The sequence below is a fragment of the Armigeres subalbatus genome, chromosome 2, assembly GCF_024139115.2.
Source record: "Armigeres subalbatus isolate Guangzhou_Male chromosome 2, GZ_Asu_2, whole genome shotgun sequence".
In the NCBI taxonomy this organism is placed as follows: Eukaryota; Metazoa; Arthropoda; class Insecta; order Diptera; family Culicidae; genus Armigeres; species Armigeres subalbatus.
Genome location: NC_085140.1, coordinates 370710317 through 370731295, shown reverse-complemented (window position 1 = coordinate 370731295; position 20979 = coordinate 370710317). Strand labels below are relative to the sequence as shown.

At 38.0% G+C, this 20979-nt stretch overlaps 1 protein-coding gene across 2 annotated transcripts in view; it reads right to left on the bottom strand.

Annotated features, from left to right (window-relative positions):
• The window catches only part of LOC134213073 (tyrosine-protein kinase Btk), a 337863-nt gene extending 317932 nt beyond the window's left edge, over window positions 1–19931 (bottom strand). The window contains exons 1-2 of one of the 2 annotated variants that reach the window (XM_062691623.1): window positions 19403–19931; window positions 3495–3918 (exon numbers count right to left, since the gene is read on the bottom strand). In XM_062691623.1, the coding sequence (XP_062547607.1) occupies window positions 3495–3647 (153 nt within the window). In that variant the 5' untranslated portion in view covers window positions 3648–3918; window positions 19403–19931. The remainder of the gene's footprint in view (window positions 1–3494; window positions 3919–19402) is intronic. The other variant, XM_062691624.1, reaches the window with a different exon arrangement.
• Window positions 19932–20979: the final 1048 nt, after the last annotated feature.

The window sequence follows — 20979 nt, the reverse complement described above, 5'->3', positions numbered from 1 at the left end:
ATGGAATCCTAACCGCATCCCGGATGGAATCCTAACCGCATCCCGGATGGAATCCTTACCGGATCCCGGATGGAATCCTTACCGGATCCCGGATGGAATCCTAACCGGATTCCGGATGGAATCCTAACCGGATTCCGGATGGAATCCTAACCGGATTCCGGATGGAATCCTAACCGGATTCCGGATGGAATCCTAACCGGATTCCGGATGGAATCCCTACCAAATTCCGGATGGAATCCCTACCGAATTCCGCATGGAATCCCTACCGGATTCCGCATGGAATCCCTACCAGATTCTGATGTAATCCCTACCGGATTCCGGATGGTATCCTGGCCAGATTCCGGATGAAATCCTTGCTGGATTCCGGATAAAATCTTGATCGGATTCCGAATAAAATCTTGGCCGGAATCCGAACGAAATCCTGACTGGATTCCGGATGGAATCCTGATCGCATTCTGCATGGAATCCTAACCAGATTCTGGAAGGAATTCTGACCGGATTCTGGATGGAATCCTGATCGAATTCCGCATGGAATCGTGACGAAATTCCGGATGGAATCCTGACCGGATTACATATGGGACCATGGCCGGAAACCGGATAAAATCCTGATCGGATTCCGGATGAAATGTTGACCGGATTCCGGATGAAATCCTAACCGGATTCCGGTTAAAATCCTAATCGGATTGCGGTTGAAATCCTGGCCGCATTCCAGATAGAATCCTTACCGGCTGCCGGATTCCGAATATAATCCTTTCCGAATTCCAAAAGGAATCCTGTCCGGATTTTAAATTGCATTGTCTGGATTTCAAATGGAATGTTGAATCAAATGTTCGGAGTAGAATCTTGATCCGATTCCGAATGGAATCCTGACCGGATCCTCAATGAAATCCTGATCTGATTCTGAACGGATTCCTGACCATATTCCTGCCCTGATTACGAATGGAAAGTCGACCGAGCTTCGATTGAAATCCTTACCAGATTCCAGATGGAATTCTGTTCGTACTCCACATAGAACCCACATAGAATCCTGTCTGGATTCCGAAAGGAATAATTTCCGGATTCCGAATAGAATCCTATCCGGAATCCGAATGAAATCCTGAAAGGACTTCGAATGAAATCCTGACCGTATTCCAAATAGAATTATAACCGGATCGCGAATGGAATTCTAATCAGACTTCGAATGGAATTCTGATCGGATTCCGAATAGAACCCTGACTGGATTCCGAATGAAATTCTGTTCGGATGCTCAATGGAATACTGATCTGATTCTGAATGAAATCCTGACCTGTCCTGATTCGATTCCGAATGGAATCCTCACCTGATTGCGAATGCAAAACTGACCAGATTCTGAATAAAATTATAACCGGATTTCGAATTGGGGATCACGCCAATACAGATTTTCTGAGACGACATTGGAAATATTAACACATCTAGGATTTCGTCGAAACGCTTAAACTTAAGCTTGATTGACTGCCCGTAGTTGCTACTCTATTATAACCAGACCAGCTGTTCCTGTTCTTCCAACAGATGTTTGTTTGGCACTAGCACTCATCTTCAACGTACAAGTACAGGTGATCTCATTTGTTAGGTCACACTGGCGCCTGCTACGACAGAATGCGGGTCAATGTAGGGAAGGGGAAGAAAATGATGATACCTACAATCACTCGCCCAATGCAAGTCGAATATACCTCTGCACTTGCCACGAGTTTATGCGAGCTATGTTCGAGGGGCAGAGGTTCGTCCAGGTAAACGAGTTGCCAAAGTGATAGGAGACAGCAATTGAGATGGAATTTCTATAATTGGATGAAGGAAACGAGCTTTTTTGTTCAGTGCCGCCAATCATAGCAGTTACTGCTAGAATAGTCAAGTTGAAGGTATAGAATGGGAAACGGTATGGTAGTCCATTTCCGTTTCAAGCAACTGCTAGAACTTGAAAACATATAGAAAGGTACAAAGTAGTAGAATGTAATGGACCTTGGAGTAAACCCACGACCTGCTGCGTATGAGGTAAAAGCGATAGCCATATGACTATTCATCAACACCTTTTGGCGAGGAACTTTTTTGCCTGAAAGACTTCAAAACTTTTTAAAAAAATGTTCAGTGTTGATTTTTTCTTTACTTTTGTGGATTCAATTCCCAACTTCTGGTTTGGAAATTTTCTCAACTGTCCAGGGCATGAAAATATCATCATTCATCGTATTATTTATACCTTCTCATACGTTTATTCTCCTATAATGCGAAAAGCAGCAATATTCCAATAAGAGATGTAATACCGAATATTTTTAGATAATCGTCAATAGATATCCTAACTGTGCTTTTAGGACTTCCCAGCCTTAAGGTATTTTTTCAATAAATTTGGCCTTTCCCAAAAAGATAGTTAAAATTTAAAAAAATAAAAAGATTGATTTTAAGAAAACTAACTACGTAAATAATCTTCATACATCGGTGGAGGTGTGGTCTTTGGCTAATTCATCGTTTATAGCTTTTAGTTATTTACAAACGCTCATTTACACAAACGACTAAAAATAAGATTTTCAAAATAATTTTAGGTGTATGAAAAGGCTTCTCATCAGTAGAATAACGAATAACGACTTGGATCAAAAATGATAATTAATTACCTAAACGTGATTGTTTTAAACAAGCTCTTATATAATCAAATCGCTGGTTATTTGTTAGAACGAAAGACTTGATTAGAAGTGTTATTTTCTTTTATCAATTGGAATAGGGGAACGGTTCGGCACTTCAACTCATAGCTCTCATTTTCATCCCATCAAAAGCAAAGCAATGGAAAGGTATTTGATTTGTTTTTTTATTTTTGTGATTTTTTTTCAGCAGTGAGCAGCAGCAGTTGGTGCTACATTTCTCTGTTTTGCGATGAGTTGTAAATATGTTCAGTTAGATGGAAAACGGAACAGTTCCCCTACATATTATAATTGCTTTGTCTCATTTTTAGGCTCATACTATTCAAATAAGATTGTCGAAGGATCCAGATTAGAATCAGATGTGAATTAAAACTTATTGGACGAAGTTATTATTTTGCTATTAAAACATGAAGTGATTATTTATCTACCTCATTGGTTATGATTCCGTATTAGTATTGTCAGTTAATCAAAAAACTCCAGCATTACAAGATGATTGATGTGAAATTCGGACAGCAAGCGAGCTCAACAACGAGATCATTCCACTGAGTGAGTTGTGAATGGTAAATGTTCTGCTATACGACGGGCGCTTGATTGACGATGGATTAATTGAGGCGCTCGAACAATCTTCGAGTGATGGGCTTGTTTGTTAACACGGCTGATGATTGCGGGGTGTTGTTTCTCAAAGGTGTTATAGGAGGATGAAGAATCGCGCACACTATATAGCGACAAACACATGGTCAGTGTGGTGTGTGTGGACGGTGTCTTCGTATGAGTATGGCTGTAATGATCATCACACGAAAATGGGAACACACGGCACGAGATTGAGTGAAGAAAATTCGCAAGCGCACTTACCTCCAAATTACCGATATCGTAATAGGACAGATAGAGCCGGGTCAACTCGAACCAGCGCGTCTTGTAGTTGACCGGGGTGAAGCGTTTCTTGTTTTGGGACCGCTTGACCATGTAGCCGGAATGTATCACAAAGTCACTGCGGCGCTCGTTCATTTTGAATGATGTACTTTTCGTTTTGTAATTTTTGGCGTTGAACTTAATCGGTATGAATTTTGATTTGAAATCTTGTATACTAATAGACGAGGACTCTTCGTGTCACGATTTAAACAAAAAAAACATATATACAAATATAGACTAATCTTCTTTCTTCTTGACTATAAACTTTCTATGGCCACAATTGGATAATGATTTTAATGTAGTTGCTACATTGAATCCTTACACACTATGGAGTTCCCTGTTTTGACGGATCACATTTTGCGGGGTGCTGTAAACAATGAGGAAATGGATTATTTTCAATTAGGAGCTAGAGAAAGTATTCGATCACACACAGATTCGTTAACACAGTTTGTTTTTCTCGATTATGGACTAGAATTTTGTAGAATAATCAGACGGAAGAGATTCAAAACTTTACATACATTGATAAGAAAAATTCAACTGTAAAAAAACGACCTTGCTTTACTTTCTATAAAACATATGGCTTTGCTTCTCATAGAATATTCAATGAATTTCCCACATTTTTGAAGCCGACTTGAAGGTAACAACAATGTCTTCAAACTGAAATATAATCGATATATCAATTTATATCATCCTTTTTAAATAGATAGATAAATAGAATCCGTAAATGACTAGTATTCTGACTAAGTATTCTTATTTTAACCAACCCCAAAATATTTTACAAAAATTGAGCTACAGAAAAGTTTGCAATAAACTCTACTTTTATTCAATATTGTGTTACAAGATCCGAAACCAAGTGTTTTCCCAAAAAAAATATTTAATTCTAGTCAACCGATAATACCATTCAGCGGTGCGAAAAAATAATTAAGTGTGTACTTCTAACAACAACTATCTACTAGTAAAAAAATACTACAATTTACATAGCCAACCTTTGAGGCAAAGAAAATTTAACGGTAGGCAAAAAACACTAAAAAAGAACGAAACAGAATCGAGAAATTGAGGCAACATTATTCATAACACCAACACGAGAAAGAATCGCAAACACTTTTAATCTGAACACAAGAAAATCCCAAATTTGTCTAAGCGGTATTACCCACCAAAATTGATACGTATCCTTCGTTTTCGTGGATAATAATAGAGAAATGACCAAACAAGCTGATTTTTTATATGTGCTAGAATTATCCAAATTGTCCTTGAGTCTAGAACTTGTGATCTACAGTTATCATGCTAGCTTTTTTCGTTACCCCAAGCTTGGATTTGTATTCTACCATATCCATAACATATTCCTGAAGATCAAGAGACATGGTCAGATAGTTTTAGGATATCCTGGATCATCCAAACTATCCTTGAGTCCAGAACTTGTGATCTACAGCCACGACACTAGCTTTTTTCGTCATTCCAAGCTTGGATATGCATTCAACCATATCTATAACGTATTTCTGAAGATCAAGAGGCATAGTCAGATGGGTTTTGAGATATCGAGTGTCATCCAAACTGTCCTTGCGTTCATAATGTGTGATCTACAGCCACGACATTAGTTTTTTTCGTCACTTGAAGCTTGAGGTTTAGCGAACCACCGACATTTTTTGCCGTTTAAAATTTGTCACGTCTTTACATAATTTTTCACACCGATTCAAATTTGAAGAAGTCCGCAGAATTTTCCAATAAAATTCCGAAGAATTCAGGGGAATTTCCGTAGGTTTTCCCAATTGATCCCTAAAACATCACGTTAGAACTCCAGAGAGTTTCTCGTGGAAATACCAATGATTTTCTTAAAAACTTCATACAATTTCCCATTGAAAATTTCGAAAATCTCTCCGTGGAAACTAAGAAATACTTCGAGGGCAAATTTCGAAGGATTTCCTGTTGAAATCCAAAAAATGTGTTGTTGAAATAGATTTTTTTGAAAAGCAAATTACAGCGGATTGCTTGATGCACTTCATCAGATTAACTGGACATTCCTAGATACTATAGAGATCGATTGTGCTGCATCTTGTTTTACAAGCATCATGCTCGATACCGAAACTGAATTTGTCCCACCTTACCCTGCTCTTAAGCCTCCGTGGAGTAATGCACGCCTTCGACAGTTCAAGCAAATAAGATCAAAATCGGTTAGACAGTACTGCAAATTACGATGCCCGTTAACCAAGCAGCAATTCAATCGTGCTAGCTACAATCATAGGATTTACAGTCGTTTCTTGTACAAAAGGTACACGCAGCGAATGCAAGACAATCTGCGAAGAAACCCGAAGCTATTCTGGAGTTTTGTCAACATTAATCGAAAAGAAGCTGGATTACCGATTGAGATGTTCCTGGGAGATCAGTACGTCAATATCGCTGCAGAAAAATGCAATCTATTTGCAACCCATTTTATGGATGCCTTCAACGTATGTCATGCATCAGCGAGGCAAATTGAACGTGCTTGTCTAGACACTCCAAGCGCTGTGTCTGCCCTTAGACAGCTGCAGATAACTCATCGTCAAGTTAGTTCAGCCATAAGTAAACTCAAATATTCCTCCTCAGCCAGCCCTAATGGCATTCCGCTATGCATTTTCCAAAAGTTTAGCGAGGCATTGGTTTTACTTTAAACACTATTTTTCAACCATTCGCTAATTCAGTGCAAGTTTCCCTCATCATGGATATTTTCCGTAATGTTTCCAGTGCATAAGAAGAACGATAAGCAAAACATTGAAAACTATCCAGGCATCACATCCCTATGCTCCTGTTCCAAAATGTTTGAAATCATCATGAACGACAGACTGCCAAACGACCATTTCGGCCAAATGGGCCAGTAAAGCATATATCTCCGGATCAGCATGGATTTTATCCTAAAAAGTCAACTGCTACGAAAAACCCAGAAAAATTGCTTACGTAATAAGTGTACGACCCCTAAGCTTCATTTCAAGAGACTCGGAAGCCTTCTTGAATATGGTTTGTAATTCTTCTTTCAAGAAGCTTGAAAAACTTCTTTCAAGAGATTCGGTAGCCTCCCTGCAAAAGATTTGGAATTCTTCTTTCAAGGAGCTTGAAAGCCTCCTTCTAAGGGGAACAGAAGCCTTCTTTCAAGAGGCACAAAAAACTTACTTACTGTCAAGAGACTCGGAAGCTCCCCTTCAAATGGTTTGGAATTCGTCTTTCAAGGAGCTTAAACCTCTTTCAAGAGGCTCGGAAGCGTCCTACCAAGATGCTGAAAAGACTTCTTTGGCGAGGATTAAAAGGCCAGGAAGCCTGCTTTCAAGAGACTTAAAACCGTCCTTTCAAAATTCTCATGCCCACTTTTAAGAGACTCAGAAGAGTTTTGGAAGCCTATTTTAGAGATTCTCGGATGCTCCGAAATTTACTTTCAAGAGACTCAAGTTTCACGGAATAACAAAAATTCAGTCAACTCTATGGAGAGCCATACTACCCAAAATCGCACATTTGTCCCATATGGATAGGAAATCCGGCAAAGATGGGACTGATATGCGATTATAGGCAGCCATATATCTCGTTAGTTTTCAGTTCCCTTTTTTATACATCTCATAAGTAATGCTTATTTTCCTTCACAGCGAAAAAAAGGGGTACCTCAATGAATGTAAAGGTTCGAAGGGGTACCTCTCAAGAAAAATGTTGAGAACCGCTGCTCTACATCAACGAACTCTCCACTGTGCTTCCATATGATCGCCGAATATTCTATGCTGATGACTTGAAGCTGTATATGATTGTAAAAAAATTGCAAGACTGCGAAAATCGAAAAACTACTTCTTGACTGCCTGGGTGAAGGTGCTCGAACAACTTTCTGACTTTGAGTGTACAGAAGTGCTACGTCATATCCTTCCACCGTAGACAACAGCCCATTAACTAAGATTATTCAATCACAAATCAGGCTCTCACTCGTGTTTCGCAAGTTCGTGATTTGGGGGTTGCACTTGATTCGGCACTCACATTATGTATATACTATAACGACATGATCTCTAGAGCCATCCGGCAGCTCGGGTTTATTTTCAAAATAACTGAGGAATTTCGTGACCCGCTATGCCTTCGATCTTTATACTGTGCCTTAGTGAGGTTAATACTCAAATCGAATGCCATTTTATGGTGCCCGTGGTCTTCCATGGCGGGATCCTTTAAATTTGTCACGATATGAAGATCAAGTAAGTATGAAGATCGCTGTAGACTTCTGGGAATCGAAACCCTTGAGCAAAGAAGGAAATGCTCACAAGCTGTATTCGTTGCAAAAATACTGTTAGGAGAGGATTCGCCGACCATATTGTCTCAGCTGGGCCTATATGCTCCGGAGCGGGTCCTTCGACAATGAGAGTTCCTAAGACTTGATGCCAGGAACACCGAATATGGATTACATGACATGGCTGAAGTTCATCCAGTCTAAAATTATTTTGCCGAAAATGTCATTTGGTCGATCAGTTCCTTTGGCTGAAAAAAACAGTTGGCTCAATTGGCCGAAATGATCGTGTGGCAATAGGCAATAGGTCATTTGGCAGAAAATGCCGTTTGGCCTAAATGGTTGTTATGCAGAAAGGACATTTTCGGGCCAAATTGCTCTTTCTGCCAAATGACCATGTCTACCAAACGGCATTTTCGACCAATGATCTATTCGTTGGAATTACTTTTTCGGCCAAACGATAATTTCGGCCAAATGAAACGGGCTTGGTGGTCATATGGCTACCACTTCTGCCTCATACGCAGGAGGTCGTGGGTTCAATCCCAGGCCCGTTCCATACTTCCTACTTTGTATCTTTCCATATATTTCTCATGTTCTAGCAATCGCTAGAACTGGAAATGGGCTTTCGTACCGTTTCCATCTGCTATCCTAAACCAACAACTTGACTAGTTCTAACAGGTAACTGTTAGAATTCGAAATGAGCGAAAAAGCTCGTTTCGGCATCCAATTAGAATACACCTCCCTTTCATTACTATCACATTGGCAACCCGTTAACCAAGACGAACCTCTGCCATAAAAAAACCTAACCCCCAGATTGCAATAAAATTCCGCAGGAACTCGTTGCGAGTGCAGAGGTGTTCTCGGCTTGCAGTGGGCGTGTAAATGCATCATCAATTCCTTCCCATCCCCGATGACCGTGAGGACGTGACGAGCGCTGTTATCGACCATCCAAAATACTCTCGGACTGTGCACATTGAGGTTGGAGAGCTTCCATCCATTGGTTCCATGTGCAATTGCGATTGTTCTGGTCGATCACGGGGTAGCAACTACGAAATGTACGGTCATCTGCTCATGCTCATGCTAATGCAAACGACCATTTCGGCCAAATGACATTTTCAGTCAAATGAATTGTAAGGGCAAACAACTTTTTCGGTCAAACCACTTTCGACTTTTCGCCGAATGACTTTCGGCTAAACGACAGGTAGGGCTATTTGGTAGGTGTTTGACCGAATATGTCATTTGGCCGAACAAACTATTGGGCCAAAACCCACCTGGCCGACAATTTTTCTTAGCCGAAATGGGCATACGGTCGTAAATGTCGTTCGGCCGACTGGCCATTTGGCCGAAATGGTCGTTTAGCAGAAAGGCCATTTGGACGAAAATGTTATATGGCCAAACGGATGGGTAAACCGTTCAGTAACCAACATTTGGCCGTTGGACCAAATGTCATTTTCGACCAAACAACATTTTCAGTCTTATATCTTATTCGGCCAAACGACCTGTTACGGAAGAGTGCTTTTTCGGCCACATTACCAATTCGGCCATATGTCGCTTTGACCAAGTAAATTTTTTGGCAAAACTGTTTCGCTCAAACGTTCATTTCGGCCAAATCCAATTCGACTTGATGATTTTCGAGTTAACGTATTCAGGGTAGGGGAAGGTGGGTAGACTTGATCCCCGGGGAGACTTGATCACCCCCTGTTTTATCGAAAACTAAAGTAGTTTTGTTCTAGCGTATTTTTTTGTATAGATCCTCTAAACAAATGACCTTTATGTGTTGAGTTATTTATTGGATTGAAACTATATTTATTCTGCAGGGCGGTTTGTATGTTTTGACCTTCACAAAGATTTTTTTATTGGCCACGTAAAATTTGAACAACTTTTCATAACAATGACCAAATGCTTTCGTTTTTTCACAGCACAAAGTCATAAATGTGCTTAATGATCTGTACTGATGAAAATGTCAACATTCCATCAAAGTTTTAGGATATTTGGATTTGAAGTTATTGCCTCAATATGGGGACACTTGATCCCCCATTAGTCACCCATACAAAAATTTGGCGAAAAAATTCAGAAACATATAATTCTGCATTCAGGTTTCTAATTGACAGATTTAATGAAGTTTAGGCGGGAAAAAATATTGCGTAGATATCATAAAAAGGGGATCAAGTCTCCCCAAATTTTAAAATTGCATGTGCTGTCGAATTCAATAACAAAAATCGTTCATGTATACGCACAGCAATTCGAAAATTCTGCGTATTTTGAAGAAAAAATATTTTAAAAATCTGAGGGCACCTTTCTAATTTTATCAAAGCAAGTTCTTGGAGAGGGATCAATTTCCCCCGAAAATTTAAAAAGTCGATTTTTGACAGCACTCCAAAAAATCGATTGTGTATCAATACCAACAATAATTTAAGGACTGTCATACATCAGTAAAGTTAAATACTATATTTCTTAGAGAGCCTGTGAGGAAATCGCGTATGTTTATTTATTTTTGGCTGTGATACATCGGAAATCAGAAAAGGGGATCAAGTCTACCCAGTCTCCCCTATCCATTCAAAATCGATTTTCAGATTCCAGGGTTTTCCCGATTAGAAGAACTGATACTAAAATATCACATTAGCGGATCTAAACAAAAAGTCAGCTAATATTTTTGTTTGTTTAATTATGTCTTGTCTTGTCTTGTCTTAGCATAAAATTTTTGTTTGTTTTATTAAAAGAAGAACTAGAAAGTTCTTAGACCTGTTCAGTATGAATCAATCCCAGTTTTAACATATATAGTTTCTTGTAGATTCTAATTCTACAAAAGAGAATTTCCAAAGATGAGCCAGCCAAGGGCTGAAAGTCTCTTTAATAAAGACAATCAATTAATTAACTCAACTCTTTGTTGAGGAACTTCGGCTTAGATTTTCCTCTCAATTCCTCAAGACAGGATTAATCTCAAATAATCTTCTAAAAATAACTCCAGGATCCCATGGAATTGCTTCAGAATTTGATTGATGATGTTCTTGAACCCTCTAAGACCCACATTTTTGTTTTCATTGCTCGAAAACACTTTCTTCAATCTTACCTAGTGCGTTAAAATTTTAAATTTTTAGAATTTTGTTTTCAAGATTGTTTATTCATGTTGATTTCCCACCACATTTAAAGCTTGAAATATTTCATCTTTCCACGCTAGCCATAATGGCGTCTGCCATAAATAAATTTGACATTAACTGCTTCCGACGCAACGATTTTCCCATTATTTATTTATTTATTTTGGGAGATTTGATTTATTGAATCAATACTAATACCTATCATATTTATGTTTTAGATCGAAAAAAGGTGTTAATTACAACACCGATACCAGTGTATTATGTTCTAATTCATTTGAAATAGATTTTCAAAAAATCCATTAGCATTGAGTCCTCATTGATCCGACGAATTTAGACGAATTTAAATTTTTGCGAATTTTGACTGAAAATCAGTCTTAGAATCTGAATGAAGAGCTGAATGGAAATATCTTGAAAACAGTATAAGTGGAAGAAGCAGACATGAGTTGTTTTGTTCATTGCGTTCTGTCGTATTACGCATAGAATTCTTTGTTGTGTCAAGAATTTGAAAGTTGACTAATATTGAGCAGTATAGAATGTTATCTGAAGGATGCAGATGGATCTTGTTCCTGTTCTAAATCAAAAGTGATTCTTACATTTATGATACACATATAACATCTTATAATAAATGCCGATTTGATATTTTCAAATGTGTTTCCGGTGGAATTCCCGAAGGAATTACGAAGCAACTTTTTAATTAATTTTCGCAAGATTCACGAAATTTCGAAAGAATTGTCGAGGGGATTGCCGAAGAATATTCTCAACGATATGAGCAACTCTTGAATAAATTCTTGCAGGAATTCCAGCAGGTATTTTCGCAGTAATTTCCGGATTAACTGTTGCAGTTATTCCCGCAGAATGCCGAAGGGTTTGCTGAAAAAGGAAAGGAATGCCCGTAACAAAATCCAAAGGAATTCTAAGAGAAATTTTGTGCAAATATTGCCAGATACATTTCCACAGGAATGACAGAAGAGGAGTTTTCGCTCTTCCATGAGAAATTCCTATAGGGCACTATAGGGCACTGCACGGAACCATCTCTTTCTCTTTCGTTCCTCATAAATGTTGACGTTTACTGGCCTTGTTGTTTTCTAATTTCTTTGCAGCGAGAAAGAGACAAAGCAGTCCGTGCAGTGCCCTATTAGGGGCCCCATACACGCTCGGACATGATGTACAACTTTGACTCCGCCCCCAGGAAATTGGGTTCGGTCGGAGCAATGTCGGCTCGTCTGTGGGCAAGTTGTACAACTGTTGGACAGTTGGACGGTCCAACTTTACTCCGACCGAACCAAATTTCCTGGGGGAGGAGTCAAAGTTGTATAACATGTCGGAGCGTGTATGGGGCCCCTTAGGTATTTAGGTTAATACAGTCGACTCTCTACATCTCGATGTTCTGTATCTCGATATCTCTCCCTATCTCGATGGTTTCCTCGGTCCCTTCAATCTACATACATTTGGGCATTCTACATCTCGATAACCTCCCTATCTCGATATTTCTCTATCTCGATGTGTTCTGATCATATTTTGTTCTGGATTCACTCTCCATATGTCGATATGTTCAAATTTTTAGGCTACTAGACCATCTTTGGACAATAACAAACATATCAACAACAAGAAATGACATTTGTTGTGTTGTCGTTTTCATAGCAACGAGCTTTTTTGGATCTAGTACCCATTTCAGTTTTCCTTCGATTCCTCGATCTCATTTGATTTCATTTCGTTTTTATATTATCAATAAACAAAATGAAATTGGTTGCTGAGATACGAACAGCGTCGCGAACAGCTCGGCGTCGGAAGCAGTTACTGTCAAAAGCCGCCATTATAGCTAGCTTGGAAAGCTGGATATTGCAATATTAGAATTTTCAAAGTTGTGGTACTTATTCTTTATTTTCTGGGTAAAAAAAACTAGATAAATATGTTGGATTAAAAATAATTCTCGAATAAATCAAAATTAATTAAAATTTTATCAATTACCAAAAATTTTTCAAGAACTGGAGATTTTTTTGAACAAAATTATTCAAAAATAGTTCGAAATCTGTTCAAAATACAGGCTGGCGATGGCGACCCATCACTTTGGGAAACTTTGTTTTATACAAATCATGTCATTTTCATCCGAAGAATTTCTTATGGATAATACAAGGAATTATCTGTAGAAATACAAAGAAATTCCTTCAAAATTCCAAATTTATTTTCGTTGAAATGCCGAACAGTTTATTGTAAAATAAAAAAAAAATCACGTAGAAGTTTCAAACAATTCAAAGAATTCTCAAAACTTTAAAGTAGTTGCCATGGAAAATCCAAAAATATTTTTCAAATTAATATTTTTGAAATGTTTATTAAATTTTATCGACGAAATTTAAAAGATTCTCCCGTTGATGTTTCGAAAACACCCTGAAAAAATGCAGAAAAATCTTCTAGAAACGAACGTGAGAAAATCTCCACGCGGATTCACGCCGTCGACCATAATTGTGACAAACTCTGCCGATTTTCGAACTTGCGCACACCTCTAGTCCCGAATAAAAGTATAGTTTGGATGAGCCATAATACTAAACACTATCCTAAGATTTCTGTAGAATTGCAGGAGAGGTAATGGATATAGTTGAATATGAATAAAAAAACTAGTAGTGAAAAAAACAATTCATTGAACTTTTGTAGTATACCCGTGTGCCGTGTCATTTGTTTAGTGCTTGTCTTTCTGCTCCATTTTTATTGAGAAGAAATGAAGTAGTTGCTTTTTATTCAGATATTTTCTCAAGCTTAATGTAAGGCCTCTTTGGTTCCTCCTTTGAAGTTCAAACATAATGTTGCTTCTTATTATGAGTTCCGAATTCGTTTTCGCACAGAGATCTGATTTCATTGCGTTTTGGTATTTCTGAATCTCACCTTTACACAGAGCTTTACAGCAGATCCACCAAATTCGTATCCGGTTCTTTCCGGATCCAACACGTCAACACGTCGAAGACGAAGTACATGATAGGAAGGGGCTCAAGAGAAGACAATGTGAGCCACTCACCTGTAGTTTGCATCGGTGGTGACGAAATCGAGGTGGTAGAAGAATTTGTGTACTTGGGCTCACTGGTGACTTCCGAAAATGATACCAGCAGAGACATTCGGAGACGCATAGTGGCTGAAAATCGTACGTACTTTGGACTCCGCAAGATGCTCTGATCGAATAGAGTTCGCCGCCGTACCAAACTGACAATCTACAAAACGCTCATTAGACCGGTAGTCCTCTACGGACACGAGACCTGGACGATGCTCGTGGAGGACCAACGCGCACTCGGAGTTTTCGAAAGGAAAGTGCTGCGTACCATCTATGGTGGGTGCAGATCGGACGACTGCGGTGGGCCGGGCACGTAGCCAGAATGTCGGACAGTAACCCGGTGAAAATGGTTCTCGACAACGATCCGATGGGCACAAGAAGGCGAGGTGCGCAGCGGGCAAGGTGGATCTCGATCAGGTGGAAGTTGACTTGCGGACCCTCCGTAGACTGCGTGGTTGGCGACGTGTAGCCATGGACCGAGCCGAATGGAGAAGACTCTTATATACCGCACAGGCCTCCTCGGCCTTAGTCTGAATAAATAATAATAATTATTATTTCCTAATCAATCAGCGCCTTGGAGCTTGAATATTAATGTCGTCGGCTTCGAAACCAGCCTAAGATTGAGTTATGTTTTTATAATTTACTCCATTGACTCCATCCAAAACGGCGCAAAAAATGGGTCATCTAAAAGCAAATTATAGTCTTTCCATACTCTTCCGACCATCACTCATAAGTATTAACAAGAATAGTAAGAACTACTAGAGCACAGTGTGGTAGATCTTACTCCGTAATGCACCACGAAAAAGTGTCGGGGATTCGGGGTTAGGGACGTCATATTGTCAGATTCAGTGTTGTACCGAACCTGGCGATATGACCGGATTTACACCGAGTTTGGATGACCCAGAACATCTAAACAAACTGGCCAACATGTATCAAAATTTTGTTTAAGGAAAATAAGCTACTGACAATTGTTGATTTGATCGCAAGTCACGAACTCAAGAAACAGTTTGGATTACTCAGACTTTCCCAGAACAATCTAGCGGTATTTTTACCTTCCAATTGATGTGACGAACAGGTTTCAACATATTTCGAGACATTGAGTGACAAGAAACGCTACTTTGAAAGTTTAAGATCGTAAATTCTGTGCTAAAAGACAGTTTTGATGATCTAGAATATTCCAAAACTGTCTTCCGGTGCTTGTTGACCTTTCAGGAGATATAATGGATTAAATGCATATTAAAGCTTTTAATGCTGGAAAAAGGTTTTATTGTAGCTGTTGATCTTAACTCCCGAACTCAGGGACAGTTTGGATTGCCCAGAATATCTCAAAACTATCGTACGATATCTGTTGACCTCATAGAAGATGTAATGGTTATTATTAACTGCATATTGAAGCATTGAGCACTAAAAAAAGATTTTCTTGCAGCTGCAGATCTTAAGTTCAATACTCAAGGATAGTAAGGATGCGGTATAATATCCAAAAACCATCTTACGATATCTAATGACCACTCAGAAAATGTGATGGATATAACTAAATACATTTCGAAGCTTTGAGTACCAAAAAAGCTTTTTTGCAACTGTAGAATTCAAATCCTGAACTCATGGATAGTTTGGATGGCCTTGGACGTCCAAGGAAGATTAAAAATAATTTATTGTGTATGACGACTCTACAGATACGTTTGAATAAAAATCTTATTTTGAAACAGTACAATCTGCTGTCAGTCATCTTTTTTCTTTCTCCTAACTTCGCCATATTCATGACGTTCTAGGTTGTCGTAAAGCCTTGATCGGCCATGCCAGATATTTTTCCTTGATAGTTGAGTTAATTTCAAGCAACTTTGTTATAGACAGTATTAATTTTTATCCATCGTGCGATTCTATACGTTCCTTTTTTCTGTTGGGCCCATGGGCCTGAAAGGGATATGGAAACTAATTCTCTACGATTCGAGGTCTGTGGTGAACAATGCAGTCACTTTACCATAGCCTGGTAGAATAAACAAAAACTATTTGGTGTCACTCTACTCTTAGAATATAACCACATAATTATGTTTTTTTCTTCAAATTAGGCCGATACAAATATTTAAAATCTATTTTGTCTCCCCCCCTCGGATTTTTTTGCCAAAAAATAATATTTTGAGGGGGCAACAAAATAAAATTCGGATAATTTTGAGGATTTCCAAAACATTCTTTAACAAATCCGAGGAGCTTTTTGATTTTTTTCATTTTAATATTTATTTTTTATTATCCCCCCCCCCTTGACCTTTCGGAGACCAGTAGGACAAAAAGTTAATTAAATATTTGTAACGGCCTTATTATATAAAAAATATATAATAAATAAAAACAATCATAAATTATTCTGCTACTTTCATACCAACAATGTTAAGTATTTATCGTCTTTCTATCCGCCAGACTGTAGCCAAGTTTGTACACTTGTCGCGCTCGACATCGTTGATGCCATCGCTCTAGCAATGAATGATACCATTGCTCTGTTCAGATCAGAAATTAGATTCTATTTTTTTTCTCTCGCCAAATGCAACTAAAAGCAAGCCAATGTATTATTTTTTGTATTCCTGTTTTGCATACCATCACTGTCTTTGGCGTTGGCAACAAACACTTTGTGCTCAAGTGCAGAAAATATTCCAACGTGTCGTCGATCCAGATCTTACTCTTCGGCCAAGAACATCTCAACTGACGCGGCAGCAGCGGCAGCGCCAGCGGTATAGGAACTTGTTCTTCCTTTTTCGAAAGTGGAAAGTGTCAGCCGTCAGCAGAGCGACAAAGTTCGAACCACGACACAACCAATCTCCGCGCGGTGGTGGATGGTGGTGGCGGCGTTGGGGCTGCCGGTGTGGATCCCGATACGCTTCCACCAGCTTCCACCGCGGAGTTCCAGCCATTATAAAATATAAAATCAAAAGGCAATCTTTGTCATTAGCATTTTTTGTTCTGCTCCAGTGCAATGCTCTGATGCGATTTTGTGGGAACGAAAATTGGCCGGCCGCGAGGAAGACGAGGACGATTACCACTACATTGCCACATTGGTTTCAGACGGTGTTTATTTTAGAACCGTTGGTGATGACAAATCTTCCGGTTGGAAATGGCTCGTTTGTTTCAATTATTTTAATTTGATTGTGGTTCTGTTAGAACAGAAAACATTAAGAGTTCTTGTTAAGATTACCAAAAAAGGGTTTTAGATTTTATTCTAATTTTTCAAATCTAATTTTCAAATCTAATTTTACTCTGAACCTAAAATTTGAATATATAATATTAATAATATTAAAATAGCGGTTCTCCATTCAGAACATGTTGTCATGGTGTCGGTTTAAACATTGGCGAAGTTAAGCTGGGGCACGTAACCCACCAAATCGGATATTTTATTCCAAGAATTCTGCCACCACTTTCTCAAGAAACGCCTTTGGAAGCTCTAGGAACAAATTTCCCTCAGAAATTTCTTCAGAATTTCCTCCAGGATTTCTATCGAAATTCATTTAGGTATTCCTTCGGTCGTTCCTCCGGATTTTATTTAACCTTCTGAGATTCCTTTTGAAATTCCTTCGAAATTTCCTTTGCGCATTCTTTCGGGAATCTCTTCAGAAAATCCTTTAGAATTTCTTTTAGGAATCCTTCGTAAATTTTATTTGGAAATTATTTTGGGAATTTCTTTGAGAATTCTTTTAAAATTCCAATCGAAATTTCTTTAAGAAAACCTTTGAAAAAATCTTTCATAATATTCCGAAAGCTTTTTCAACAAAATTTTCGAAATAATTCCTGCAAGAATTTTCAAAGAAATTCTACATTGTTTATAAAAGAATTTTCTGGAGAAATTTACAAAGGTCTTTAGGGAGTCAGAATTTTCGAAATTTCCTATTGCAATTTTCATACCAGAATGCCTTCAGGAGCAACTTGAGGAATTGTTTCGGGAATCCTGCCAGGAATTTCTCCGGTAAGTCCTTCAAAAATTTGGACAGTAGTAAAACAAAACCCTGTTTCGAATCTGGAATTATGGCGAAAAAACCAAAAATAGCGGGATGGCATACGATCCATCATCATACTTCTTCGGATATTCTTGAGAATTCCTTGGGAATTTACTTCAGAAGTTACTTCGAAAATTTGTTCAGTAATCATTCAGGTGATATTTCATGAATTTATTCAAAAGTTCGTTCGGAAAATCCTCCCTCAGGAATTAATTCGATTAGTCACACAAAAATTTTTCAGGCATATCTTCAAAAATTCCTTCAGGAATTCCATCGTGAGTTTCTTCTCTCTTCTCTAGGAATTTCTTCAAAAATCCTCCACAAATAAATTTAGAAATACCTTCAAAGTTTCTTATGATTTTATTTGGAAATGGCTTTAGAAATGTCAACAAAAATTGGTTTGGAAATTTTTTCAAACTTTTTTTTAAAGAAATTGCTTCAGCAATTATTTCAAGAATTTCTTAAATAAATTCTTCCAGTCTTAAGAAATCCCTTCGAAAACACTAGGAAGCTATTCTTGTAGTTCTTACGAAATTTCTTCAGAACTTCATCCAGGAATTCTTTCGATTTTTTTGTTATTTGAACTCTTTTGGGCATTCTTCCGGAAATTTAATAAGAAATACCTTAATATCTTCGGATATTCCTTGACGATTTTTTTCGGGAATCACTTCTGAAATTCATTCAGAAACTATTTTAGGATCATTTGGAAATTTCGTTAATTTTATCCGGAAATTTACTTTAGAAAATTCCTTAAGCATTTCTTATTTCATACTTTATAAAATTCTCGGAAAAATTCTTCCAACAAAATTTCTGGAATAGTTCCTGCAGGTATTTCGGAGGAAATTTCGTATGGTTTTACTACAATATGTTACAAAGGATTTCCTGGAGGAAGTTTCTAATTTAAAAAACAAAACAACTTCAAAGGAATTTGAAGGAATTTCTAAAAGAATCTCTGAAGAAATTTTATGACTTTCCAAAATGTTAATTGTCTTTAACATATCCGATATTTTTTATCTCAATTTTTGTTATTCATTTACGATCACTCAAAATTCTCAAAAATGTTTATACTCAACAGTTTTATTCAAAACTATTTTGTCGATACATCTAAAAATTAGACACGTTTTATTTACAATGTCCGAAAATGCTTACATCCCTCCGTTTACGAGTTCTCGGTTTTTATACTTTGAAGTTGCCTCACCACTCGATTATTTATACAAACTATGTAATGGAATTAAACGGAATAGTACTAACTCGTGTTACAGACAGGTGAATTTAAACTATGAAGACCTATCGCCAGTTATAATTTACAACCTGATCAAATAGCTGCATTTGGCATAAATTTTGTCGTTTTCATTATTCATCTGCTATGAAATGTAATCCCTCGGAAATAACAAATGCTGTAATTTTATAGAAGTGCAATAACAATCGCCAATGGCCTGGACAAGCAGAATAATAATACAAGGCCAGCCTTCAGAAAATCAAAATATTTACAACACCAGCGCCAGGAATGATAAACAATGATTTACTTCTTCTTATCGCTCTCTCTCCGGAAGGGCATTCGTCACTTTTGATTTTTTTTCTCCTCTGGAAGAATCCCCTTCTGATAACACTGATATTTTATTAATCAAAACTACTGCCAATTCGCGATTCACTTTAACTTCGACACCGATCACAGAGTTCCAATTCCAATCACAATAATTCAGGTTTTCCAATTTCGGTACATTACTTCGGTCACAATGTACTGCACACGCAATTCCGCGAATTGCAACTCTTTCCTGTGGTTTTTCGTTTTTATTATTTTCTCGCCTACACGGTCTGCCTAGTGCGAATCACCGATCCGGTTATACCCGAAAACAGAGCGTACCGTGCGGCACACGAACGCGTCCAGTCAATGCCGGAAATTCTACTCGAACGGAATCGAAAACATTGTCCACAATCGCACGCAGATACACAATCACAGCCCGAAAACAATCACCCGGAGGAACATCATCAGATGTGAAACACTCTTCGCGAAGAAACCAACAAGTCAGCCGTCAAAAACTCCCGTCCGTCGACCGTCGGTCGTATGTTCTGATAGTTTTGACACCACAAACGATGCACAGTGGAAGGTTTTTGGATAATATACGCTCAAAACATGGAGAAGTTTGAGTTTAAGATACAAAATATAACGTTTATTTTGTTCGAGCAACAAACCTACAAGTTTCCATTACATACAATTTTAAGTACGTTGAATAAAAATAAGTTCATCTCATTGAACAATAAGATAATTCTTTTAGTTTGTTCGATTTTGATTTGACGAATGTTTGAGCTGTAAGCTATAAAGTATAGCAATTCTGATTCCTAATTCATTAAAAGTTCCATAAGAAAACTGATTTTGTTCATTTATCAACTTCTTTATTTATTATTCAATTCTCATCCTCTTCTGGTCCTATTATATTCGCAAAAGAATAACGGAAGCAATAGCAATTGAATCTAACACACAGATTCCATGAGATTGCATTACAGGATCTCTCTAAGGGTATTTATCATTCACTGCAGTAAAATATGTGTGTTCAATTGTTGGTTCTAAATAAAAACAAGGTTTCTATTGAAATATTGTATCACAGAAAATTTACTTATTTATTACCGAACAGTTTTACGTACTAACTATTTGACAAAATTCACAAAATCTGTGAAATAAGTGTGTTAAAAATTCTTAAAATAAATAAACATACGCAATGTATGCAAAAATATTGAAGAAAACTGGTTTGAATAATTGCGGGGCTATCTTAATTCGTAATCAAACTTACAACACATTTTAAATTTGCAAGAAAAATATTTTTTATCGCACCACAATTGAGCCACTGTGCGATGCGAGTAAAGCACCAACACACTTCTAACGGGTTCCAGCCAGGCCATTCCTTCGCCGTCCAGCGCAGACACAGCCAGAGTGTTGACAGTTACTTTAGCACTGCAACGCGGCCCGAAAAAACTGCTCTCAACCAAAGGCGAGAGGAGAGCAGCATGAACACGTTGTCTCTCTTTCTGCCCTACTGAAATTGTGGTTGATGCCGATCCGCGGTGCAGCTCAACAGGCTCAACAGACGCAAAACAAAAGCCCGAT